The 19337-nt window shown below is 51.1% G+C and overlaps 3 protein-coding genes across 3 annotated transcripts; 1 reads left to right on the forward strand and 2 right to left on the reverse strand.

Annotated features, from left to right (window-relative positions):
• Window positions 1-2669: 2669 nt before the first annotated feature.
• BORCS8 (BLOC-1 related complex subunit 8) lies at window positions 2670-10314 on the reverse strand (the record flags this gene model as incomplete). The annotated part of the gene is made up of 5 exons (XM_084248748.1): window positions 2670-2703; window positions 3980-4090; window positions 7493-7557; window positions 8201-8313; window positions 10278-10314. 5 exons carry the CDS (start codon window positions 10312-10314, stop codon window positions 2670-2672), a joined length of 360 nt encoding a protein of 119 aa, XP_084104874.1.
• An 844-nt stretch (window positions 10315-11158) lies between these two features.
• Window positions 11159-15833, forward strand: RFXANK (regulatory factor X associated ankyrin containing protein). Its single transcript, XM_084249097.1, has 9 exons — window positions 11159-11263; window positions 11743-11936; window positions 13011-13094; window positions 13221-13286; window positions 13542-13642; window positions 13828-13953; window positions 14296-14362; window positions 14725-14805; window positions 15626-15833. Exons 2-9 carry the CDS (start codon window positions 11750-11752, stop codon window positions 15694-15696), a joined length of 783 nt encoding a protein of 260 aa, XP_084105223.1. The 5' UTR covers window positions 11159-11263; window positions 11743-11749; the 3' UTR covers window positions 15697-15833.
• Window positions 15834-15901: 68 nt separating this feature from the next.
• On the reverse strand, window positions 15902-17012 carry NR2C2AP (nuclear receptor 2C2 associated protein; the record flags this gene model as incomplete). The annotated part of the gene is made up of 5 exons (XM_084250040.1): window positions 15902-16021; window positions 16307-16374; window positions 16450-16555; window positions 16712-16802; window positions 16975-17012. 5 exons carry the CDS (start codon window positions 17010-17012, stop codon window positions 15902-15904), a joined length of 423 nt encoding a protein of 140 aa, XP_084106166.1.
• Window positions 17013-19337: the final 2325 nt, after the last annotated feature.

The following is a 19337-nucleotide window of genomic DNA, read 5'->3' on the forward strand; positions in this document are numbered from 1 at the left end:
CGCCTGGAGAGAAGATACAATCCAGCTTTCCTTGTGCAGATGGAGCAAAGGAGGGCTGGTGCTGTGTCGCCAGGAAATCATAGGCAGGGCTGGAACCAAACCAGGTTAGTCCTCTTGTAACAGGGTGGTCCCCAGGAAAGGGAGAGGTTCCAGGTTCCCTGTCCCACCCAAGGGAGGGTGGAGCTGAGCAGGGAGAGAAGAAGCTGCAGAGGAGACTGAGGAAGGAAGCAGGATGGAGCCAGAAGGAGACCTGGTGGAGGCACATGGAGCCTAGAGACACATGAAGAAACTGCGCTTGCCTTTAGGTCGTGGACTGGGTGACACAGATGTGGGTGAGACCTGAGGGGAGGTGACAATGGCGGCTTTTATCTTGATTTTAATTTTGCTCTTTTCCTTCCGGGCTTGTCTGGTTGTTTCTGACCCTTTTGTGTGGGTCCCCACTGGAAGATGCTTTAGACTTGTGGCAGGCTGTGGGGCCTTGCTCTGGGCCAATCCCATTTAGATGGAGTTTTACCCACAAGAGGACGGGTAATTTTGGGTGCTTGATTTAAAAACTAGATTCTTTGCCTTTCCTGTGTTGTTTCCAAATTGTATTAAAGTTCCTTCCCATTAAAGTCTCATGTTTTTTGTTGATGTGGCGGATGGCAGAACCCATTTAAAATAGGCAGGTTTGTGGGGTTTGGGCTGCCCCTCTCTCTGTCCTGTAACAGATTTGGCGCCCAACATGCCCTGTAACACTCTGGCTATAGGATCTTGCACAAATCACACTATCTCTCAGACCTATTTTCCTATCTGCATATGGGGGTGACACCTGCCTTACAGGGCTGATGAAAGATGACTCCTGAGAAGCCCCCAGCACAACACTGGGCACACAGAGTTTGGTTGGAAGTCCTGGTGGTGGTTACTGGTGCAAGGAGTTATGGCTGTGGCCATGACTGTGTCCATAGCTTAAGGGAAGTGGGAAAGACAAGGCAGCAAAGCCTGGTCTTAAGATATTCACAGCTGGTCTGACGTTCCAGGCAGGAGCAGGAGAGAAATGCTGGCCACACTTGCTTGGCCTTCAGTCCCAGCCAGGTCCTACAAGACTGTCTAAGGGTCAGGTGGGAGGTGGGGGCAAAAGGCAACCCTGATTCTCTGAGCCTGTTTCCTCTTTTGTAAAATGGGCTGTTGTGGGTCTTAGGACTTAAGAGGCAGGTGAAGGCAGAGGACTTGACCTCATGAGGGTCACCAATAACCCCAGTGGGGGGCAGAGGGGGGAGGAATGGTGAACTGAGGGTATCGATTCTGGGAAGGATCAGATGGAGGTCAGGAAGAAGAACAGCAGATGACAGACTTGTGGGCAGGGCAGCATCCTTGAGGCTCAAGGGGTGAGGGGAGACCAAGGTGCAAGGGATGGGACAAAGAGATGGTGCGGTGTGGTTCAGGGTAGGCAGGCACTGCTGTGAGGCACTAGGCGGGCTGGCAGACCCCCTGCTCCAGACCCCAGGTCCCCGGTCTGTGGGATTACTCATTGCCCCCAGGCCCACAGCTTAGCTTGATACAAGGCAGGCGCCCCTGACTGTATGTGTGAACTCAGCTGCCTCTTGGAGCTGCTTCTCTAGGGTCTGGGGGCCTGTCTCCATCATTCTCCTGACCCCTGACAGGGAACAAAGCACAGGCTGGGCTCCAGGAGCTGCACAGCTGGGGCTCACAGTCTCTCCACATTGCCATCAGACAACATCCACCTGCATGCGCAGAATAATGTCCCACCAGCTGTTCTTGGTGCCATGCTTTCCCCACAAGGCCAGCCACATTCCTGTGTGGACTGGGCATCCACACCCCTAACTGGGCCTGGCCATGTGACTGGTCCTGACCAGTGGTCCTAGACTAATGGGTTGGATGAACATGAGGGCCCAGCTTCCAGAAGATTGGTAGGCCTGCTCTATAGCCATGTGGAGGAGATCCAGGCCCCCACAGCCAACAGCACTGTCAAGGGCCTAATGCATGAGGTCACTACCCAAACATTGCCTCTGAGAAGTGCTGGGTAAGAGGCTACCAGGTGACCCGGCTTAAATCGCAGAACTAACTGTGAATAAATGACTGGTGCTGTGACCACTAGGTTTGGGAATTATTTGTTATACCACCACAATCAACCACTACCACATACTCTGCTGCCTGATGAGCCAGTGTGTCTTAAAGCAAAGACCAGAAAGGGAGAGGGACTGGCTCAGGGTCACATAGGAAGTCAACGGTGGTGAAGTCGGTGGTGGAGCGAGGGTCCAGAACTGGGTGGGTGACTGCCATTCCAGGCCCATGTGAGAGCCGTGAGAGCACGTGTGTGGATCAAGCAAGCAGCTAACACGTGGTAGGGTGGGCTTCCCTCTCTGTCCTGGGGCCATGGTCCTTGGGATTGGGCCTGTGGCATGGATAAGGAGCAGGAAAATGACAGAGAACATTAAGGGAGTGGGCTGACAGTGACCCTGAGCAGCAGAGGTAACAAACCCCCCCATCCCCATCCTGCAACACCCCCACTGATGAAGCCATTTTATGGGCCTTTAAGAAGCTACTGGTTAGACAAGCAGGTCCTTGCTTAGACATAGAGAGAGCAGGTTAGCCCAGAGCATGGAGCACAGGCCCCTGAGCACTGACCTGGTCAGAGGGGCTGGAGCACCTCCAAGTCTCTTCTGGGATCAGGCTGAGGAGGGAGAGGGTAGGTCCTCAGGGCTGGAACAAAACATGTGCAGCATTCATAAGGTCAAAGTCAGAGGCCATGAGTCAAGATCAAAGGCCAGGAGTCTATTAGTCTAGCTCAGCTAGGCTGGAATGTTGAGTTGGAGTCATGCTTCGGTACTCCAAAACCCATGGCCTGAACCTTCAGGGAATCCACTATGAAGATGGGACCAGTGGTCGTGGCTGGGACATGCTGAGCTGGGCCTTCACACCCACAGGGCTCACAGTGAGAGGGGCAAGGAGCAACCCAACCGACTACCAATGTCTTTGAGAAACACAGTGGTTTTCACAACAGCAGGCACAAGCGGGTGTTCAATAGCACTTGGGAAAGGGAGTTGAAAGTAAAAGCTATGGCTCTTTGAGGTCCTACTCTGTGTGGGGTGTCATGCAAGGGTACAGTGAACTCTAGTCCAGAGTGCTGCCACCCGCCATCAGAGGGAAGATGACTACACACCTGTTTTCACACATCCCCAAGGCTTTTTGGGTTTTGGCAACTCTCATCTTGGTTATCAGAAACAGGTGTTCTTCTTTCTGAATGCCTGGCTGGGAGACAGGCAGTTGGCACCCAACTGTGGGGTCAGATACATCTCAAGGTAGAATTACAATCTGTGTTGTGTGTTCAAATACGTGTTTATTTTTATAATGAAAACAACAAAATCAGCTACTTCTCTAAAAACGCTCTTCTGACATGCAAGGACTGAAGTCCTTTTCATTTTCATACCACCTGGTCCTGTGTGTAAAGCCTCGGTCAGCATTGAGCATGACGCCCACGGTGCCCCCAGCCTTCCTCCCTGACTCTGTCTCCCCCTTCTCACCCGCTCCAGTCACCCACCTCCTAGATGTTCCTCCAGTCCACCCAACTCAGCCGGCCCCACTGTGTATCCCTGGTCATTTGTCTGCATTTCATGAGTACCTTTGCGTCCTCCTCAGAGGCCCCTACATCCTTTCCTACTTTGAAGCAGGTCTGAAATGCTTGTCTCCATGTTTACCTATTTGCTGTGTCTTCCCCGTGAGACCACGAGCACACCTGTCCCAGTCACTGCTGTGTCCCCAGCACCCAGCTCACGACCAGCACATAGCAAAGCTTAAGACCTGGGGCTGAGTAACTAACTCTCCTGCTATAGATTCCAAAAGATAAGAGGAAGTCATCAGACTCCATGAGACAGGAAAGGGAGTTTTGTACAAGCAAGAAGTAGTAGTTCCTGGCCGAGTGGTGAAGGTCCTCACAGCAAGGTGTCTGAGAGCAGCAGGGTGGCAGTCCAAAAGCTACCTGTGGCCCTGAGCAGTGGTGTTCATGTGGTCTCGGATGCTGATGGCCTGTTTCAGGAGTCCCTCCACACTTCGGAAGTAGATGCTGCTGTCAACAAGGTTCTTCACTGCACTGAAATCAAGAAGGGACCAGTCAGCACCCGCATCACCCCCTACGCAGCCTGTAGGATTCCTATCCAACTGGTGCTCAGCAGGCACTTTGTAGATTTCATGGTCCTTCCTGAGAACTCATCCTGGGCTGAAAGTTTAGGCTTCCCTGCTATACCTAATTAATACCCATACCACAGAGCACACAATGGCAAAACTTCTCTTCCCTACTGCTAGACTAATGTTTACAAGCATAAAGGTCCCAAAGACATCTTGCTCTCCTCTGATAACATCCTGCCTCTGAAAGAAGCTTATCAACTCAACAGGAAATCTCTGGAGGTGAGTTCAGAGGAACCAGGACACCTATCCCCAAACAGGGGACACTACTGCATGGCAAATCAGCCTTGGCACTGGCACTGTGGTGAGGTACATCCAGTGAAAACATCCTCTCCAGAAGAATACCTGAAACATCACCAAATACTAGGGGTCTTGCTAATGCTGGGAAACTGCCTGTGCAAGGATGCTGCAGTGAAAATAAGAGTGTCATCCTGAAGTCCTCCTGTTAAAGACAACAAAGTCACTCCCATTTGTCATCAGCCAAAGATCACAGGGGATGGAGGGGGATAGCACTGGTTGCACAGTTAACCTGTTCATCTCATGCATCAAATTGCACCACATTTTCTAAAGCTGGGTTGCCCATCTTGATGAAAGGCTCACTAGCATAAGCTCACTATTGAGTAGTTTACCCTAGTTTATATCTTTCAGTTTCACAGCAACTATTAATACTGCATAACACACTTCCAACAACTAAAGGGTGCCTTTGTGTCCATAAAGGAAAACATAGTTATTTAGTATTAGAGAAAACCACAATTCACTGAAGAGATGTGCTCAGAACACAGAGTACACTGGCAAACTGCCTAGTTCAGCAGATCTTGTAGAACTTTCTGGGACATGAAGGACGTGTTCTTTATCTATTGAGATGATGAGTAAGCACTTGAAACGTGGCTGGAGGGACTAAGGAGCTAAATCTTCCATTTCATTTCATTAAATGTGAATGCATTAAAATGTAAATGTGCAGTCCTGGCTCCTGCATTGATGGTACAGGTAGAGAAAGCAGGAGAAAACTTGGACTTTGACATGTTTTTCTTGGAACCTGGGTCTTGCTGATGAGCTCATGGCTGTCTGAGAGATGTTCAGCAACTGTGAGAAACTCCTACAACAATCCCCCCCTTCCCAACCTCACTTACTCCCAAAACCTACATACATACACATATATAGACTATGTTTTCCTAGAAATACATACATACATATGGTAAAGTTTAATTTACAAATGAGGCAGAGTAAGAGACAGCAATATTATCAACAATAATTAATAACAAAATAGAATTATAACAAGACACTATAATGAAAATATGTGAATATGTATGAATATGGGTTCTTTCTCTTATTGTATACAATATTTTGGGGCCACAGTTGACCATAGTAACTGGATAAAGAAGGAGTACTACATTTCTTTTCTTCTCTTCCTTGAGCTAATGGTGTCTGTAACTGCCAATGTCAGTGTTGTCAGTGTTAGCTGCCGATGGAGGAAAACTCAGTTATATCCCCAGCAGCAGGACTACCTGTCTAGGAACTTTTCAGACAACCAAGCAGCAAGAGGTGTACAAACCTACAATGCCACAGACAAGAACAGCAGTGGAGGGTCTAGCCTCCACCAAATAACTCAATTTGAGTCAGTGCAAACAGTACTTCTAAATAAAGTCAAGCTCCCAACACATACTGAACAGATCAGGGAATTAAATACAGTCATGGGAACCAATAGAAGAACAGAAAGTCAGATCTAAAAAGCTGCAAAAATGGAAGGAAACACCAACCAACACTTTTCACTCTGAGAGACACCTTTCCTTGGGGGTACAAAATATGGAGATTTAGAGAAAGTTAAAATTTAAAAAGTCACTCCCAGGTCTCCCCGGTGGCGCAGCGGTTGAGCACTGGGTTGCGAAGCTGCCCGCGGCCTCTGCGGCGCCGGTTCGATCCCCGGCTGCTCCCCGGCCACCGGAGGAGGGTCCCACATGGCGCGCAGACCTCTCTGCCGCCTGCTGCTCCCCTCAGCAGTGTCCTTCGGTCCTTCTGCCTGCTCTGCTCCCCGCTCTGGCTCTGGTGAATTCTCTCACCCTCCCGCGCTTCTGACTGTACCCAGTGCATGTATAAACAAAACAAACAAACAAACAAATAAAACATGCCTCTATTAAAAATAATAATAATAATTCACTTAAATAAATAAATAAATAAAAAAAGTCACTCCCATGTTCACAGCATGACTAACAATAGCTAAAATACAGAAGCAACCTGTGTCCATCAACAGATGAGTGGATACACAAAATGCAGCATAGCCACACAGCAGAATACTAATCAGTCTTAAAAAAAGAAATTCTGATGTACACTGCAATATGGATGAACCTGACATAATAAGCCAGAACCAAAAGGACAAATACTGTGTGATTCCACTTATGAAGTCTCTAGGGTAGTGGTTGCCAGAGTGGGGGAGTATTTAATGGGGACAAAGTTTTAGTTTGGGAAGATGAGAACGTTCTGGAGATGGAGGGAGGTGATGGCTGCACAACCATGTGAACGTGCTTAACGCCACACAGCTGTGCATTTAGAAATGTTTGAAAGGGGCCTCCCCGGTGGCGCAGTGGTTGAGCGCTGGGTTGCGAAGCTGCCCGCAGCCTCTGCGGCGCCAGTTCAATCCCTGGCTGCTCCCTGGCCACCGAAGGAGGGTCCCGCATGGCGCGTAGACCTCTCCTGCCGCCCGCTGCTCCCCTCAGCAGTGTACTTCGATCCTTCTGCCTGCTCTGCTCCCCGCTCTGGCTCTGGTGAATTCTCTAGCCCTCCCGCGCTTCTGACTGTACCCAGTGGTTGTATAAATAAATAAAAAATAATAAAGCTTAAAAAAAAAATGTTTGAAAGGGTAAACTTTTTATTATGTGTATTTTGCCACCACCACTACAAAAAAAAAAAATAAACCTGGAGGGAAATAAAAAGTATAAAGTAATCATTCAAGCTTTCACCCTCCTTCCAGTTGCCATCTACCCTATCAACCACATGCCACTGGTATGGAGCAAACACTGGTTCCCTACCAGGGCAATATCTCCTGGATCCTTATCACCGCCTCCTGTCACAGATGTGGAGGGGCTCAGCACAAAGAACTCAGGTGTCAAGCAAATGGGGAGAAACACAGGCCTGGGCTAGAGCCGGCATGCTTGTACCAGGCAAGTTAAGCTAAAATGCTTCAGGGGGGTTCAGCAGATAGGGTTGACTGGGTAGCTGGCTGAGATCACCCCGAATACCCAGGAGACTGAGGCACTACAGGCCTGGCCCTGCGGCAGAGTGGGTAACTCCAGCAGAGGAAGGCTGAAGTGCTTACCTGCAAGCATACTCCACGGTGTAGATAGCTCCCTGGCTCTGCTCCTCCCATCGCTGCATGTCTGCCTGTGGGGAGAAGGGACTGTTAGGAGGGGGACAATCACTTGGAGAGAAGTCCCCTCAGCTCTCTGAGAGGAAGCACTCAATAACCAGTCACCATGGCCACAGTCTAGTCTCTCTTGGACACCTAGCTGCCATGCCTCAGGACTTTTGCACAAGCTATTCCCTCTGCTTGGCATGGGCTTCCCTTGGGTTCTCATACACTGTACCCTTCTTACATACAGAACACAATTAATGAAGATCCTGTGGTCTGGGGAAAGGGCTCCTGTGTTGTTGAAACTGCCCTGCGGTGGGTGCAGCCCTGTACCAGGCAGCCCCATCTTGGCCTAAAGTAAATTCCCAGGAGTTTGTCCTAGGTTTTGAATTTGCAGTAAAAGGTATGAAGATTCTAACAGCAGTTTGATGATCATGTATGATACTGCAAATAGCACAAAAAAAAAAAGTGAAAAAGAAAAAACACAATTAATGCAGATCCCAGTGCTCCACCCTGAAAACCTGTCCCAGATCTGTCCACTCAAGGTCCAACCTGGCTTAGCAACCACCACCTTCTCACTGGTGTCCCAGCCTTGACTCCTGCTCCCACTGCCCTTGCTCTATACAGCAGGTTCCCTGCTCAGGCGGTATTGACCCTGGGGTGGGCAGGGCTCACCTTATGCTGGGCCAGCTCAGGCAAAGAGCGGCGCACATGCTCCTGCAGTCGGTACAGGGCCACGGACGGCTCATTGGCCAGGACATAGACGCTCTCCGTGAACTTGTCTGTGACTTGGGGCGGGGGGCGGGGGAACAGAGGGAAGAAGCATCAGACTCATGACTGCTCAATCTAGTTCAGTCAGAGCCAAGAGGAATATCCAGTGCTTCCCAGTAGCTGGGTGACCTGAGGCCCCAGTGATAGGCTGAAGGAGATGATCAAAGCAGGATGAAACAAGTCCATGTGGGAGTTACATAAGTGCCTTAATGGAGATGTCATTAACTCTTTCAGTAAACACCTGATCTTCTTTTCACAAGTTCACTCACGGCCCACATATTGTCCACTGGGATTCCTTTCTTCCTTTTATCCCAATGATCACATCTGAGATTTTTCTTTGGAGGATCGCCACTAGCTACTAGACCCAAAATGCATAGAACTTCCACAGCCATGACTGATCATCAAAAGGTGTAAAAGACTGTGCCTGCTCTGTGTGAACGGACAACTTGGAAGTGTGTTTGTCCCCCCTAAATTCCCTGTCCCAAGCACAGTACTGTACCCCCAGGTAAGTTAATCACACAGAAATCCTCATACTCGATTGTTTTCAACAAGGTATTCCCAGTGGACCAGTCATCCCCACCCTTTCTACCTGAAATATAAGCAGATCTTGCTGGTTCTGTCTCAAAACAAAGCCCCAATGTCATTCATTCTCACCACCAATTGGTCCAGGCATAGCCATCTCCCATCTGGATACCAGAATTAGCTCCTCGACTCATACTGCCAATAGTTTGATCCCTACTCAACAGATAGAGTGAGCTCCTCATGAACACATCAGATATGTCTTTTCTTGAAATACTCTAAAGCCTCCTGTCAGGAAATATCATCTTCCTTACCATTGCCCACAAGACCTCACTGTATATTCTACCTGCTGTTGACTGCTCTCCACTCCCCAAGCCCCCAAATCTTGCCCTCTTTCGCAGGCACAATGGCTTTCTGGCTGTACCTTGGATACTCCCAACGCTATTCAAAGGGACTTTATGAGATAATGGAAAGGTTCTATAATCTATAGTATCTGATGTGGCAGCTACATAAGGCTACTGAGCACTTTAAATGTGCTCATATAACTCAGAGTCAGAAGTGCTACTTTTCCCTAATTTTAGTTAGCTTAAATTGCCCATAAACCCTGTAGCCAGAAGCTATTGTATTGCAGCATTGCTCTGAATACTTTGCCTTTGCACCTATTCCTACCACTGAACATGCCTTTTCCCCCACAGGCTCTCTCATGCCTCTGCTCAAATGTCACTTTCAGGATGAGACATTTCAGATCACCAAGTTCAATCAAGTGTTCCTTCCATCTCACTCTCAAGCTCAGCACCTTGGTTATCTCTTTTACCCTTAAATTGTCGTTCTTTATTAGGTTACATCAAGATTACATGTTTATAGAAAAAAAGTTAAGCTTGGATTTATGAGTACAGGGGTTTCTCTAAGCCTTATTTCCTCATCTGTGAAAATGAAGTAACTTCACCCACCTTGAGGTTTGCTACCGAGGCAGACCCTATGCTATTGCCAGGGCAGTGTGGCTGGCCAGGGAGAGAATCCAAATGTATATGAGATTCAAGGGAGAGTGTGTAGAGGTAGTTCCTCCAGCTTACTGCTGTGTCCTGAGTAGAGCAAGGCGCAGCCTGCCACCTCCAAACCTGTGTCCTCTTACCCTCCTAGATTTCCTAGTTTGTTTTGAAAATGAGCATAGTATAGCTTACACATCCCGGGAATGTTACGGAGAGGGAATTAACTGTACTTGTTTCTTCTACATATTTAGCTAGAAATAGTGTGTTTGCTGAAATGACAAAAACATTTATGATTTTAAAGTAGTTTGCGGCAGTTTGTAATTTGCAGTTGTGATTTACATATATTTGATTAGTCAATGTAAACACACACAAGTGTATATACATATACGGCAACAACAGCAGACTGCTATGTCCCAGACGTTCAGGACGCCCCCCGATCAGGTCGCCCCCGCCCGCCCGGGGCCCCGCACCACCTTTCTTTCCCTTGAGTTGCATCTCCGGCTCCTCCATGGCGACCGCGGCCGGGGAACCTGAGGACCGGAACTGAAACTGTGGCGCGGGGACGTCCTGCTAAACCTTCCCCTGTGAAACCCGACGCCACGCGCCCCAGTTCCAGTGCGGTTCAGCCTGTCTTCCCCACTCCTTGGTCGCCCCGGACAAGAGAGGAGTCATGAGAGGCGTGGGAAGGTGTCACTCGAGAGGCGGTGAGGAGGGGCACACCTTTGAAGCTCCAGCAGGGACATCTAGGCTGGGGAGAAGCAAGGGCGCCCTCCCTTCCCGAAACCGTTTTTTCGGGGGCAGACGAATTGAGGGAACGCTCCACATAGAGGCCCTCCTTGTAAACCGGCCCTACTGTCACGAAATCACTGCCTATGAGTTCCAAAAAAGGAGGGGACATCCTATGGCGTTGGATGGTGCTGCCTCTTTAAATCCCGGACTCACCCCCCCCCACCCTCTCCCCCCACAGCCCCAGGACAGGGGAAGCCCCGCCTACCCATTCGGAGCTGGAGCCGATAGGCTCTCTCTGGAAAAATCTATGGGCGGAGCTGGGGCTGGTAAGCGGGGGCACAGACTTCCTCAGCGTTCTCCTAGGCCCCGCCCACCCCTCTAGGTCCTGAGGGGACTAGAACTCACAGGCTAGACTGCGCTGCTTGGGCCCCAGCGGTAGCCACGCCCCTCCCCCAAGACTTAAAGGGCCAGAAGCAGCTCTTACGGCATGGGGCCTTCCGCACTTTTGGGGGGCGGGGGTGCGCAGGCGCAGTGGGGGAGCTGCTGGTGGGGGTAGCGATTTCCTATCAACTTGCTCTCTGTCCCGGCAGAAGAAGCTAGGACGCTGAGGGTCCAGGTTCCAGTTTGCTGCCCCTTACATCAATTGGAGGAGAAAAGTTTGTGAATTGGGTCCCCAAGTTTTGGGGGACCCCGGCTTGCGACGCGGGTTGACAGAGGAGACTCGTGGGACGTGAGTGGATCCCCGGAATCAGTTTGGGGGGCACGGGTGGGATAGAACGCATCACACCTTTGCTGAGCCTCACTGTCCCCAAAATAAGCAAATAATCACAATTGTTAAGTTATGACCATGTATCAGGCATCTTGCTCAGCTATTTACAGACATGATTTCTTTTAGGTTTCATTTCCCCGTTTTATTAGTGAGTAAACAAGCTCAGAGAGGTTAAATTGTGTGCCAAGGTCTCACATCCAGTATGTGGAGCGATTAGAACAAACACTAACCCCAGTGCCTGGGTTTTTCAGCAGTGCATGCTGTCTGTGTGTGTCTGGTGGTGGGCATGAGTGAGCGTGAAAAGCACTTGGATTCGAGTTTTAATTTCTCCATTTAGTGATTTACCTACCCTGATTGTGCTAACCGTGTGTAGCCTGTGCCAACTTAGTAAGAGCTGTTGATATTTATTGCTGTCTCTCCTCTTTTGGCACTACCACCAGCTTCCACATGGAGTCCATCCAGCCTGCAGAGGATCTCAGTCTGACCCAACAGCCCCTTGCCCCAGAACTTGGGGACCCTGAAGACCCTGGGGATGAGGCCCCTGATAGTTCAGACACCGTGGTCCTCAGTCTCTTCCCCTGCACCCCAGAACCTGGAATTCCTGAACCAGATGCTGTCACCTCCTCACCTCAGGGTAGGATACTTCGCCTGGGCCTCTGAGCTTTGGCCTCTGGGATGCTTGGAAAGTGGAATGTCAGACCTGAGATGGATTGCTTTTTTGTCTGCAAAGTCCACTTAACAATTTTCATTGTAACCAGAGTTATGTATGATTCAGCGCAGTGAATATGTTCACCATGCCTCAGCCATCACATCTATCTATAATTCTAGACCATCTTCAACACCTCAAGAGGAGACCCTGTGCTGTGCACATTAGCAGTCACTCTCACTCATTCTCCAGTCCCTGACAACTCATCTGTTTCTGTCTGTGGATTTTCCAGTTTCAGACATTCATGTAAATGGATCACACTCTATGCGACCTTTTGTGCCTGGTCTTTCATTCAGCATCGTGTTTGCAGTTCATCCACATTGTAGCTCGTATCAGGATTTCACTCCTCTTTATGTCTGTGTGATACTTCACTATGTGAATGAACTATATTTCCTTCATCCTTCATCCATTGATGGGAAGGTGGCTTGTTCCCTTTTGGTAATTGTGTCCAGTGCCACTGTGAGCACTTGTGTATAAGATTTTGTCTGATTTCAGCAATTTAGAGTAGATTCCTAGGAGTGTGATTGTTGGGTCAGATGGTAGACTTTAACATTGAGAACCTGAGGATTTCTTGTGACCAGAGTCCTTGAACATGTCTAATTCAGTTCCCAGAGATTTTATCTCTGCTGGTTCCTTCCTGTGTGTGGAATGCACTTCCAAGATCTCTTCTCAGGGCTGAGTTGGTAACACTTCCTCAAAGCAGCCCTCCCTGACCACTTTGTCTAAAACAGACTCACCACTGCCCTCCTTCTTTTCATCTTTTCTACCTGCTCTTAATTACTTCTGAAAACTTTTTTTTCAAAGTGGGCTTTCATTCTATTTCCTTTTTTCTCTCTGACACCCCCACTTGTTCACAGGTCCCTTAAAAGCATATCCTGATATCTGGGAAAGTAGAGTGAGTAGATGGTGGGCACTTTTCTTGGAAGTTCTAAGCCCCCAGGTTTGGCCTGAAGCCCCAGAGATCTGCCATGGGGAAATTGAGGCTCTTCTCTTGTCTCCCAGCCAGCAGCTCTCTGAAACACTCCACAACCCTCACCAACCGGCAACGGGGGAACGAGGTCTCAGCCCTACCAGCCACCCTGGACTGTGAGTGAATCCTTGGTCCCAGAGGGAAGTCAGATAGCGTGGTGGCAAGGGCTGAGAGGATCAACTTTGGACTAGGGGTATACTGGGACACCAGGAGTGAGGACTCTTCATCTCTCTGGTCTGCAGCCCTATCCATTCACCAGCTTGCTGCCCAGGGGGAACTGAGCCAGCTGAAGGAGCACCTGAGGAAAGGTGATTGTCCACACTCTTGCACTGGCATGTCCAATTCCAAGTATTAGTATGTGCGAGTGCTGACATGACCCACGAGTGCCCATGTGTGTCCATGTGCCTATCTCTACACATGTCTGTGAGGGTGACCATGGGTGTGCATTCAGGTATGTGTTCTCCCCATGTTTGACCCCCCCACACCTACCCCATTCCACTCCCACAGCACTGGGGAGAGTGGGCGGGGTGCAGCCCAGTGGAACACCCCCCCATTCCTGCCAGGCGACAACCTCATCAACAAGCCAGACGAGCGAGGCTTCACCCCCCTCATCTGGGCCTCTGCCTTTGGAGAGATCGAGACCGTCCGTTTCCTGCTTGAGTGGGTGCGTCTGGTCTGGCTGGGGTGTCTCTGGGAATGGAGGGTGGGTTGGGCTCCTCCGAGTCTGCTGGTGTCTCATGTGTAAGGTGGGGCTGCCACAGGGACTCTGAGATTCCAGGGACAGCCCTATCCCACCTATTAGTGCTCCCTCTGCCTCCCTTCTGTCACTGCTCCTGTGTCGCCCCCTAGGGTGCCGACCCCCACATCCTGGCCAAGGAGCGGGAGAGCGCCCTGTCACTGGCCAGCATGGGCGGCTACACGGACATTGTGGGGTTGCTGCTGGAACGTGATGTAGACATCAACATCTACGACTGGGTGAGGTGCCGCCACCAGCTCAGTGCTGAGGATATAAAATAGACCCACCCTTAAGCCTCCCAATTGTTTGGGGCATGGGGCAGACACAAATAGAAAACTGAACTCTGGTGAGCAACGCTGTAATGGCAGGCACATAGGCAACTGCAGGAGCCCAGAGGTGGCTCACATAGCCAGAGGAGGTGTCTTTCTGGAAGAAGGGGCATGCATTTAAGCTGAGACATAAAGGAGCTAGACAGGTCAGATGATGAGTAGGAGGAACTACATTCAACTGGATGGTACAGCTATTGTACAAGTCAGGAAAATATTGTAATAGAGTATTGGTTCCCCCACCCCTATCCTCAGAATGGAGGGACGCCGTTGCTGTACGCCGTGCGTGGCAACCATGTGAAGTGTGTGGAGGCCTTACTGGGTGAGTGGAAGTAGACTGACCCTTTGGGATTCCTGAGGGTCTGGGAGAGGGGTCTGAGCTCTTGACAGTTCTTGGAAGGGTGAACACCACCTGCTTTTATCAGAGGATTGACTTGGGAAGAACATAATGGGCATCTGGCCACCTGGCCAAGCATCCACACTCTCTGTGCCTCAGGAGCCCTGGGGATGGGGATTCTATTGACACATCATCTGCAAGTTCATCTCTCATCCACAGGCATATTGGCAACCAGCAGACCAATGGTTGTGTTGCGGGGTGGTTACTAATCCTCCCAAGTCCTCACATCGGACTCTGGCCTCTGGCTCCCAGGCCCAGCCGCATTGAGTGCCTGCTCTGTTTTGCAGCCCGAGGAGCTGATCTCACTACCGAGGCCGATTCTGGCTACACCCCTATGGACCTGGCTGTGGCTCTGGGATATCGGAAAGGTTGGCTTGAGACACAAGGGGCAGTGACAGGGCAACCACAGGGAACACAGGACACCCCCTTAGATATCAGATCCTGGCAGTGAGCATTTGTGTTAGCAAACATCAAGTGCCACTGTGCACCTGGCTTGGGGATGTCCTAGCTCTGGTTTTGGGGTTCCTTGTGTACTGGGGGTGGAAGGCCGTCATGTGTCAGTTTTAGGGACACATAGGCACTGAGATGGGTGGGGGTCAGGGAGGGCTCCCTGGGGTGAGGGAGGACAGTGTCCAGGAAAGATGACCAGCACATACAGAGGTCTAGCTGGGTGGGAACACCACAATGTAGGGGTCATGGAGCCAACCTTCTCCTGGAGGGAGGTGTGAGCAAGGGCAGCGGCTGACCCTAGTTTGACACCCCACTTCCCCCTTCAGCTCCCCTATCCATAAAATGGGGAGATTCTAACAAGAAAGACCTCCTAGTATCACAGGGAAATTGGGGGATTGGGATATCTCCAGTTCCTTCTTTGAGTTTACCCCCTTTGGAATAGAAGTCATTTGCCACAACCCTTCTTGTCATAATTCACCAATTTTGTTTGGCAAGGAATATTTTTATAAAGCCTCCAAAACTTCACTTTTATGAACGTAGGTCCTGGGGTGGCAGCCTCCATCTTCCATCTCCTGGGGAGGAGCATGGATTTCTCCACATGTCCAAGTCATAGGATGCAGACCCCTATTTATCCCTGAGGGGAGGATGCAGTTCTCAGGGAAGGCAAGATATTACAGCACCCCTCGCACACACCCTCCTCAGTTGCTACTCAGTCATTCCCGCCTGTCCTGTGTCCAGTGCAACAGGTGATCGAGAGCCACATCCTCAAACTCTTCCAGAGCAACCTGGTGCCCGCCGACCCTGAGTGAAGGCTACCCACTGGGACTCAGACACTCAGGGAGCAAAGCAAAAGGTCAACCCAGAGTTGGGGGGATCCAGCACAGGCTTCAAAGGCAGCTCAGCTCTTGGACAGACGGTGGGAAGGGGCCTTTCCCAAGAGGAACCAATAAACCTTCTGTGCAGAACTCGAGGGACTTTGCTGTGCTTCCTGGAAGAGGTGGCTGTCCAGTAACCTCATTCCTTCTTCTCCCCCAACACCCGCAGGTGGTAGATAACCACCCGGCCAAAAAAGTCCGTGGCATCCTCAAATGTCACCTTCAGCTGGTCCACCTCCGCAGCCGGCACAGGAAAGGTGTTAGCATGGGCAGTCAAGGCAAAGAGGTGGCACAGTATTTCCTACCTGCAGCCCCACCCAGCCCCCCTTCAACACCCGCAGTGTGCTGGGTAACCAGCGGGTTTTGGGCCCTTCTGAGACTTTCATACAGAACAGGTTATCACCAACCTGCTATACAGATAAAACAATGGAGGCCTACTGGCCACAGATCAAAGTCATGTGCCAGGACTGGTTCAACCAGGCCAACAGCTTTCAGCACCACAGACCACCCCCTCACCCTCACCCCAGAGGCCCACACAAGATATCTGAAGCGAGTTGTTGTCTTCTGGGTAGAACTCCACAATCTTGCCAAGGGCTTCACTCCTCTGGGAACCTGCAGTATGAAGAAAGGGCTATACTGTGAGGCCAGGGCACCTCCCAGCCCCTACCTTCCAGGCTCTTCTAGTACCTTCCAGGCGTCCCCGGCGACTGGAGAAGCCCCCCTGGAACTGGATCTGCAGCTGGGAGACACGGATGCGCTGGGGAAACTCTAGTAACACCCACTGGATGGGGCCCTGGAAGCAGACAGGGAAACTGAGGCCCAGGCTCACTGCAAGCTCAGAGTCCTGCTATGCCCTTGATTGGGAAGGTAACTGAAATACCTCCCTGGAGATCCCAGCTGGCAGGGGCACCCTTGGCAGTGGGGTAGACAGTCCAGGGAAGTGCCCCACCTGATCTGAATTCCAGCACGTCTCCTCATCTTGGTCGAATAAGTGCTTCTTTCCAAACTGCCGGGTGTTGCGATTCAGGACCGAACTCACCCTGGAGCCACCAAAATCAGGGTGAGCAGAGAGACTGAGCGCACCACGTGCCCGCCCCCTCCGCAACAGCGGCTTCCCGACCGCAGCTCTGCTCACCCGCAGCTCCGTCCACCTCTGTAACACCCCAGGCCGAGGGCTTTGCCCACCACCGCCCACACCCTCCAAGTTCTCACCTGCTTATGGTCTCTGAGCAAACCAAAGAGTGGGTCATATCGGCTCACAGGGTCTCGCAGAGCGCAGAGCTGGGCTTAGCCCAGGTTCAAATCCCAGCGCCCCCGCGGCCACAGCGGCTCACCCTAGTCCACACGTGGGTCCGCACGTCCTCACCCGTAACTCGGAACAAGAGGGCGTTAACCTGGGGAGGGACTGCGAGTGTCGGGAAAACTGCCAGTGACAGCGGCCAGGCCTTTCACAGCATGTCCAAGAAAGGGAAACGGTACCTCGGGATTTTAGGGACACCCGCGCGCTCTCCGAGGCTCACTTTCTCAGCAAACAGCTCCCGGCACCAAAGTCCAGACCCGGAAACGCAGGAGTCCGGGCAGGCGCAGTGCGACTCGGGCCCGCCCAGCCTCGATCACGGGACGGGCTCGGATTTGAGCCCCGCCCCCCGCCCCCTCCTCTTAAAGAGCCACGTCAGTGGTGGCTTTTGCCCTGGAGCTGGAGAAGGCTAGTACCTAGAGCGATTGCGTGCCGGCTGCTAGCCGACAATGTCCTTTGGTGCCCGCGGCTATAGAGCACTGGTTTTGGAGTCCCTAGGCCTTCCTGTAATGATGTCTTCCTACTTGGAGAAATCGTTGGAATCAATTCTCGTAACTGCTAACTCAGCCCGAGCCCCTGCACCTCACTGCCTCCCAGAGGCCAAAGGAAGAACTGAGGGAGAAACCATGAAGTTTTCAGTACAGTGAATCATTCTTTGGTGTTTCAGACGCAAGAGGCCAGTCTCTAAATCTGTCTTCCCACTAAATTGCTGTCTCCCACATCAAGGAAAGCTTCTTGGAGGAGGGGGTATGTGAGGTGAGTTTTGAAGGATGAATAGGAGTTTGCCAAATCAGATTACACAGAGCCTCAGATACTAGACTAAAGATTTCTTTCAGTGATTCACTACACAACTCCTATCCCCTACTTTCCAGCCCAATGCTGAGTGATGCTGGGGACAGCAAGAAGCCTCAGGTACCATGACATACCTGAGGAAGCTCCACTCCGAGCAAGGCGGAGCTAGATGTGTACTTCCAGTCCCGGGGAGCCAGGGCTGAGGTCAAGAGAGAGGTATTGGTCTGGGGAACAGGAGCTCAACCTGGTAGAGGGCTTCCTGGGAGAAGGGATATTGTGCCTGCTCCTTAATGGATGGGCAGGAATTCACCAGGGTGAGAAAATCTGGGGGTAAGGGCACAAGGGAGTTCCAGGCAGGGAGTACAGTATAAGCAAGGGCCTCGCTTACTGAAAAACCATGAATTTGAATAAAATATATGGAGCCTGCCAGTTCCTTCTGGGCCTGGAGCAGTCTCAGGAGGTGATTGAGGAAGGGTGGAACCCCATCTGATCTGCATGAATGAAGGGTTCCCAGGGAGAGCTGCCACTGGCAGGGCTGCAGCTCCTGGCTTTGGCTGAAAGGCCTGGGATCCAGTCCTTTCAAGGATTGGGGGAATGGTCCTCCAGCATCCTCTGAGCGTCTGGCCAAGCCCACTCTAGGAGGGGGGTTGGCTTGGAAACTGGGACACCCCCGGAAGGGTCTCTTTATCAATCTCTGCTTGCCAGGATTTCCTGTATTCAATCAGGGTTTGGTGCCATGCAGACCGACTCTGCTGGTCTCAGGGTTGGGTTGGCAGGAAATACCTCCCTACCCTGAGAAGAAGGGAGGAAAAGCATGAATCCTGAGGGCCCAGATCCACTTCAATTCCTGGCTGGGCTACTCATTGGCCATTTGACCTGGTACAAACACCTTGACCTCTTTGAGCCTTGGTTTCCTTATATGTGAAATGGGGGTCATTCTACTTATAGGACTGCTGAAGAATTCAGCAGGGCGACACATAACAGGGACTGACATTTGTATCTGACTTGAAGCCTCATCTTATCTCCATCCATTGACTGGGGAAACCTGCTATTGCTGTTCCATGTCACCCCATTTTATAATTGTGGACACAGGCAAGTTTCCTCAGCAAGGATACACATGGCCTTAGGGCCCTTAACATAACTCCTGTTCTTGGCATGGAGCCGCCTTGCCCACTGGGATAAGGCCAGCTCAGTACCTTCTTCCCGCCTCCTCACCCCACTGGCGCCTGGGCATGAAAGAGCCTCCTGTTTCTCCAGGGAATTAGCAAATCCCATCAGGGCAGCCAAAAGTGGTCCATTCATTCCCCTGAGTGAAGAGAAGACTAAGCACTGCCTCCCCACAAACCCCAGGGCATGGGATAGGTGGAGCTCTAGAAGAGCCAGGAGACTTTCCTCTGGGTCACTGAGGGAAACTGAGGCACAGCAACTGAGGCAGTCATTTGACCATGGTCTCCTGGCTCCTGGGGAGGCCAGGACCTCAAATCTG

The sequence above is a fragment of the Talpa europaea genome (genome assembly GCF_964194135.1).
Source record: "Talpa europaea genome assembly, chromosome: 12".
Lineage (NCBI taxonomy): Eukaryota > Metazoa > Chordata > Mammalia > Eulipotyphla > Talpidae > Talpa > Talpa europaea.

What these genes read in the sequence shown, in the direction of transcription:
- RFXANK (XM_084249097.1), top strand. Translation starts at nt 11,750, where the DNA reads ATGGAGTCCATCCAGCCTGCAGAGGATCTCAGTCTGACCCAACAGCCC. An exon ending in GAAGGAGCACCTGAGGAAAG is followed by an intron (nt 13,287 to 13,541) that starts GTGATTGTCCAC and finishes CATTCCTGCCAG; the next exon opens with GCGACAACCTCATCAACAAG. An exon ending in ACATCAACATCTACGACTGG is followed by an intron (nt 13,954 to 14,295) that starts GTGAGGTGCCGC and finishes CCCTATCCTCAG; the next exon opens with AATGGAGGGACGCCGTTGCT.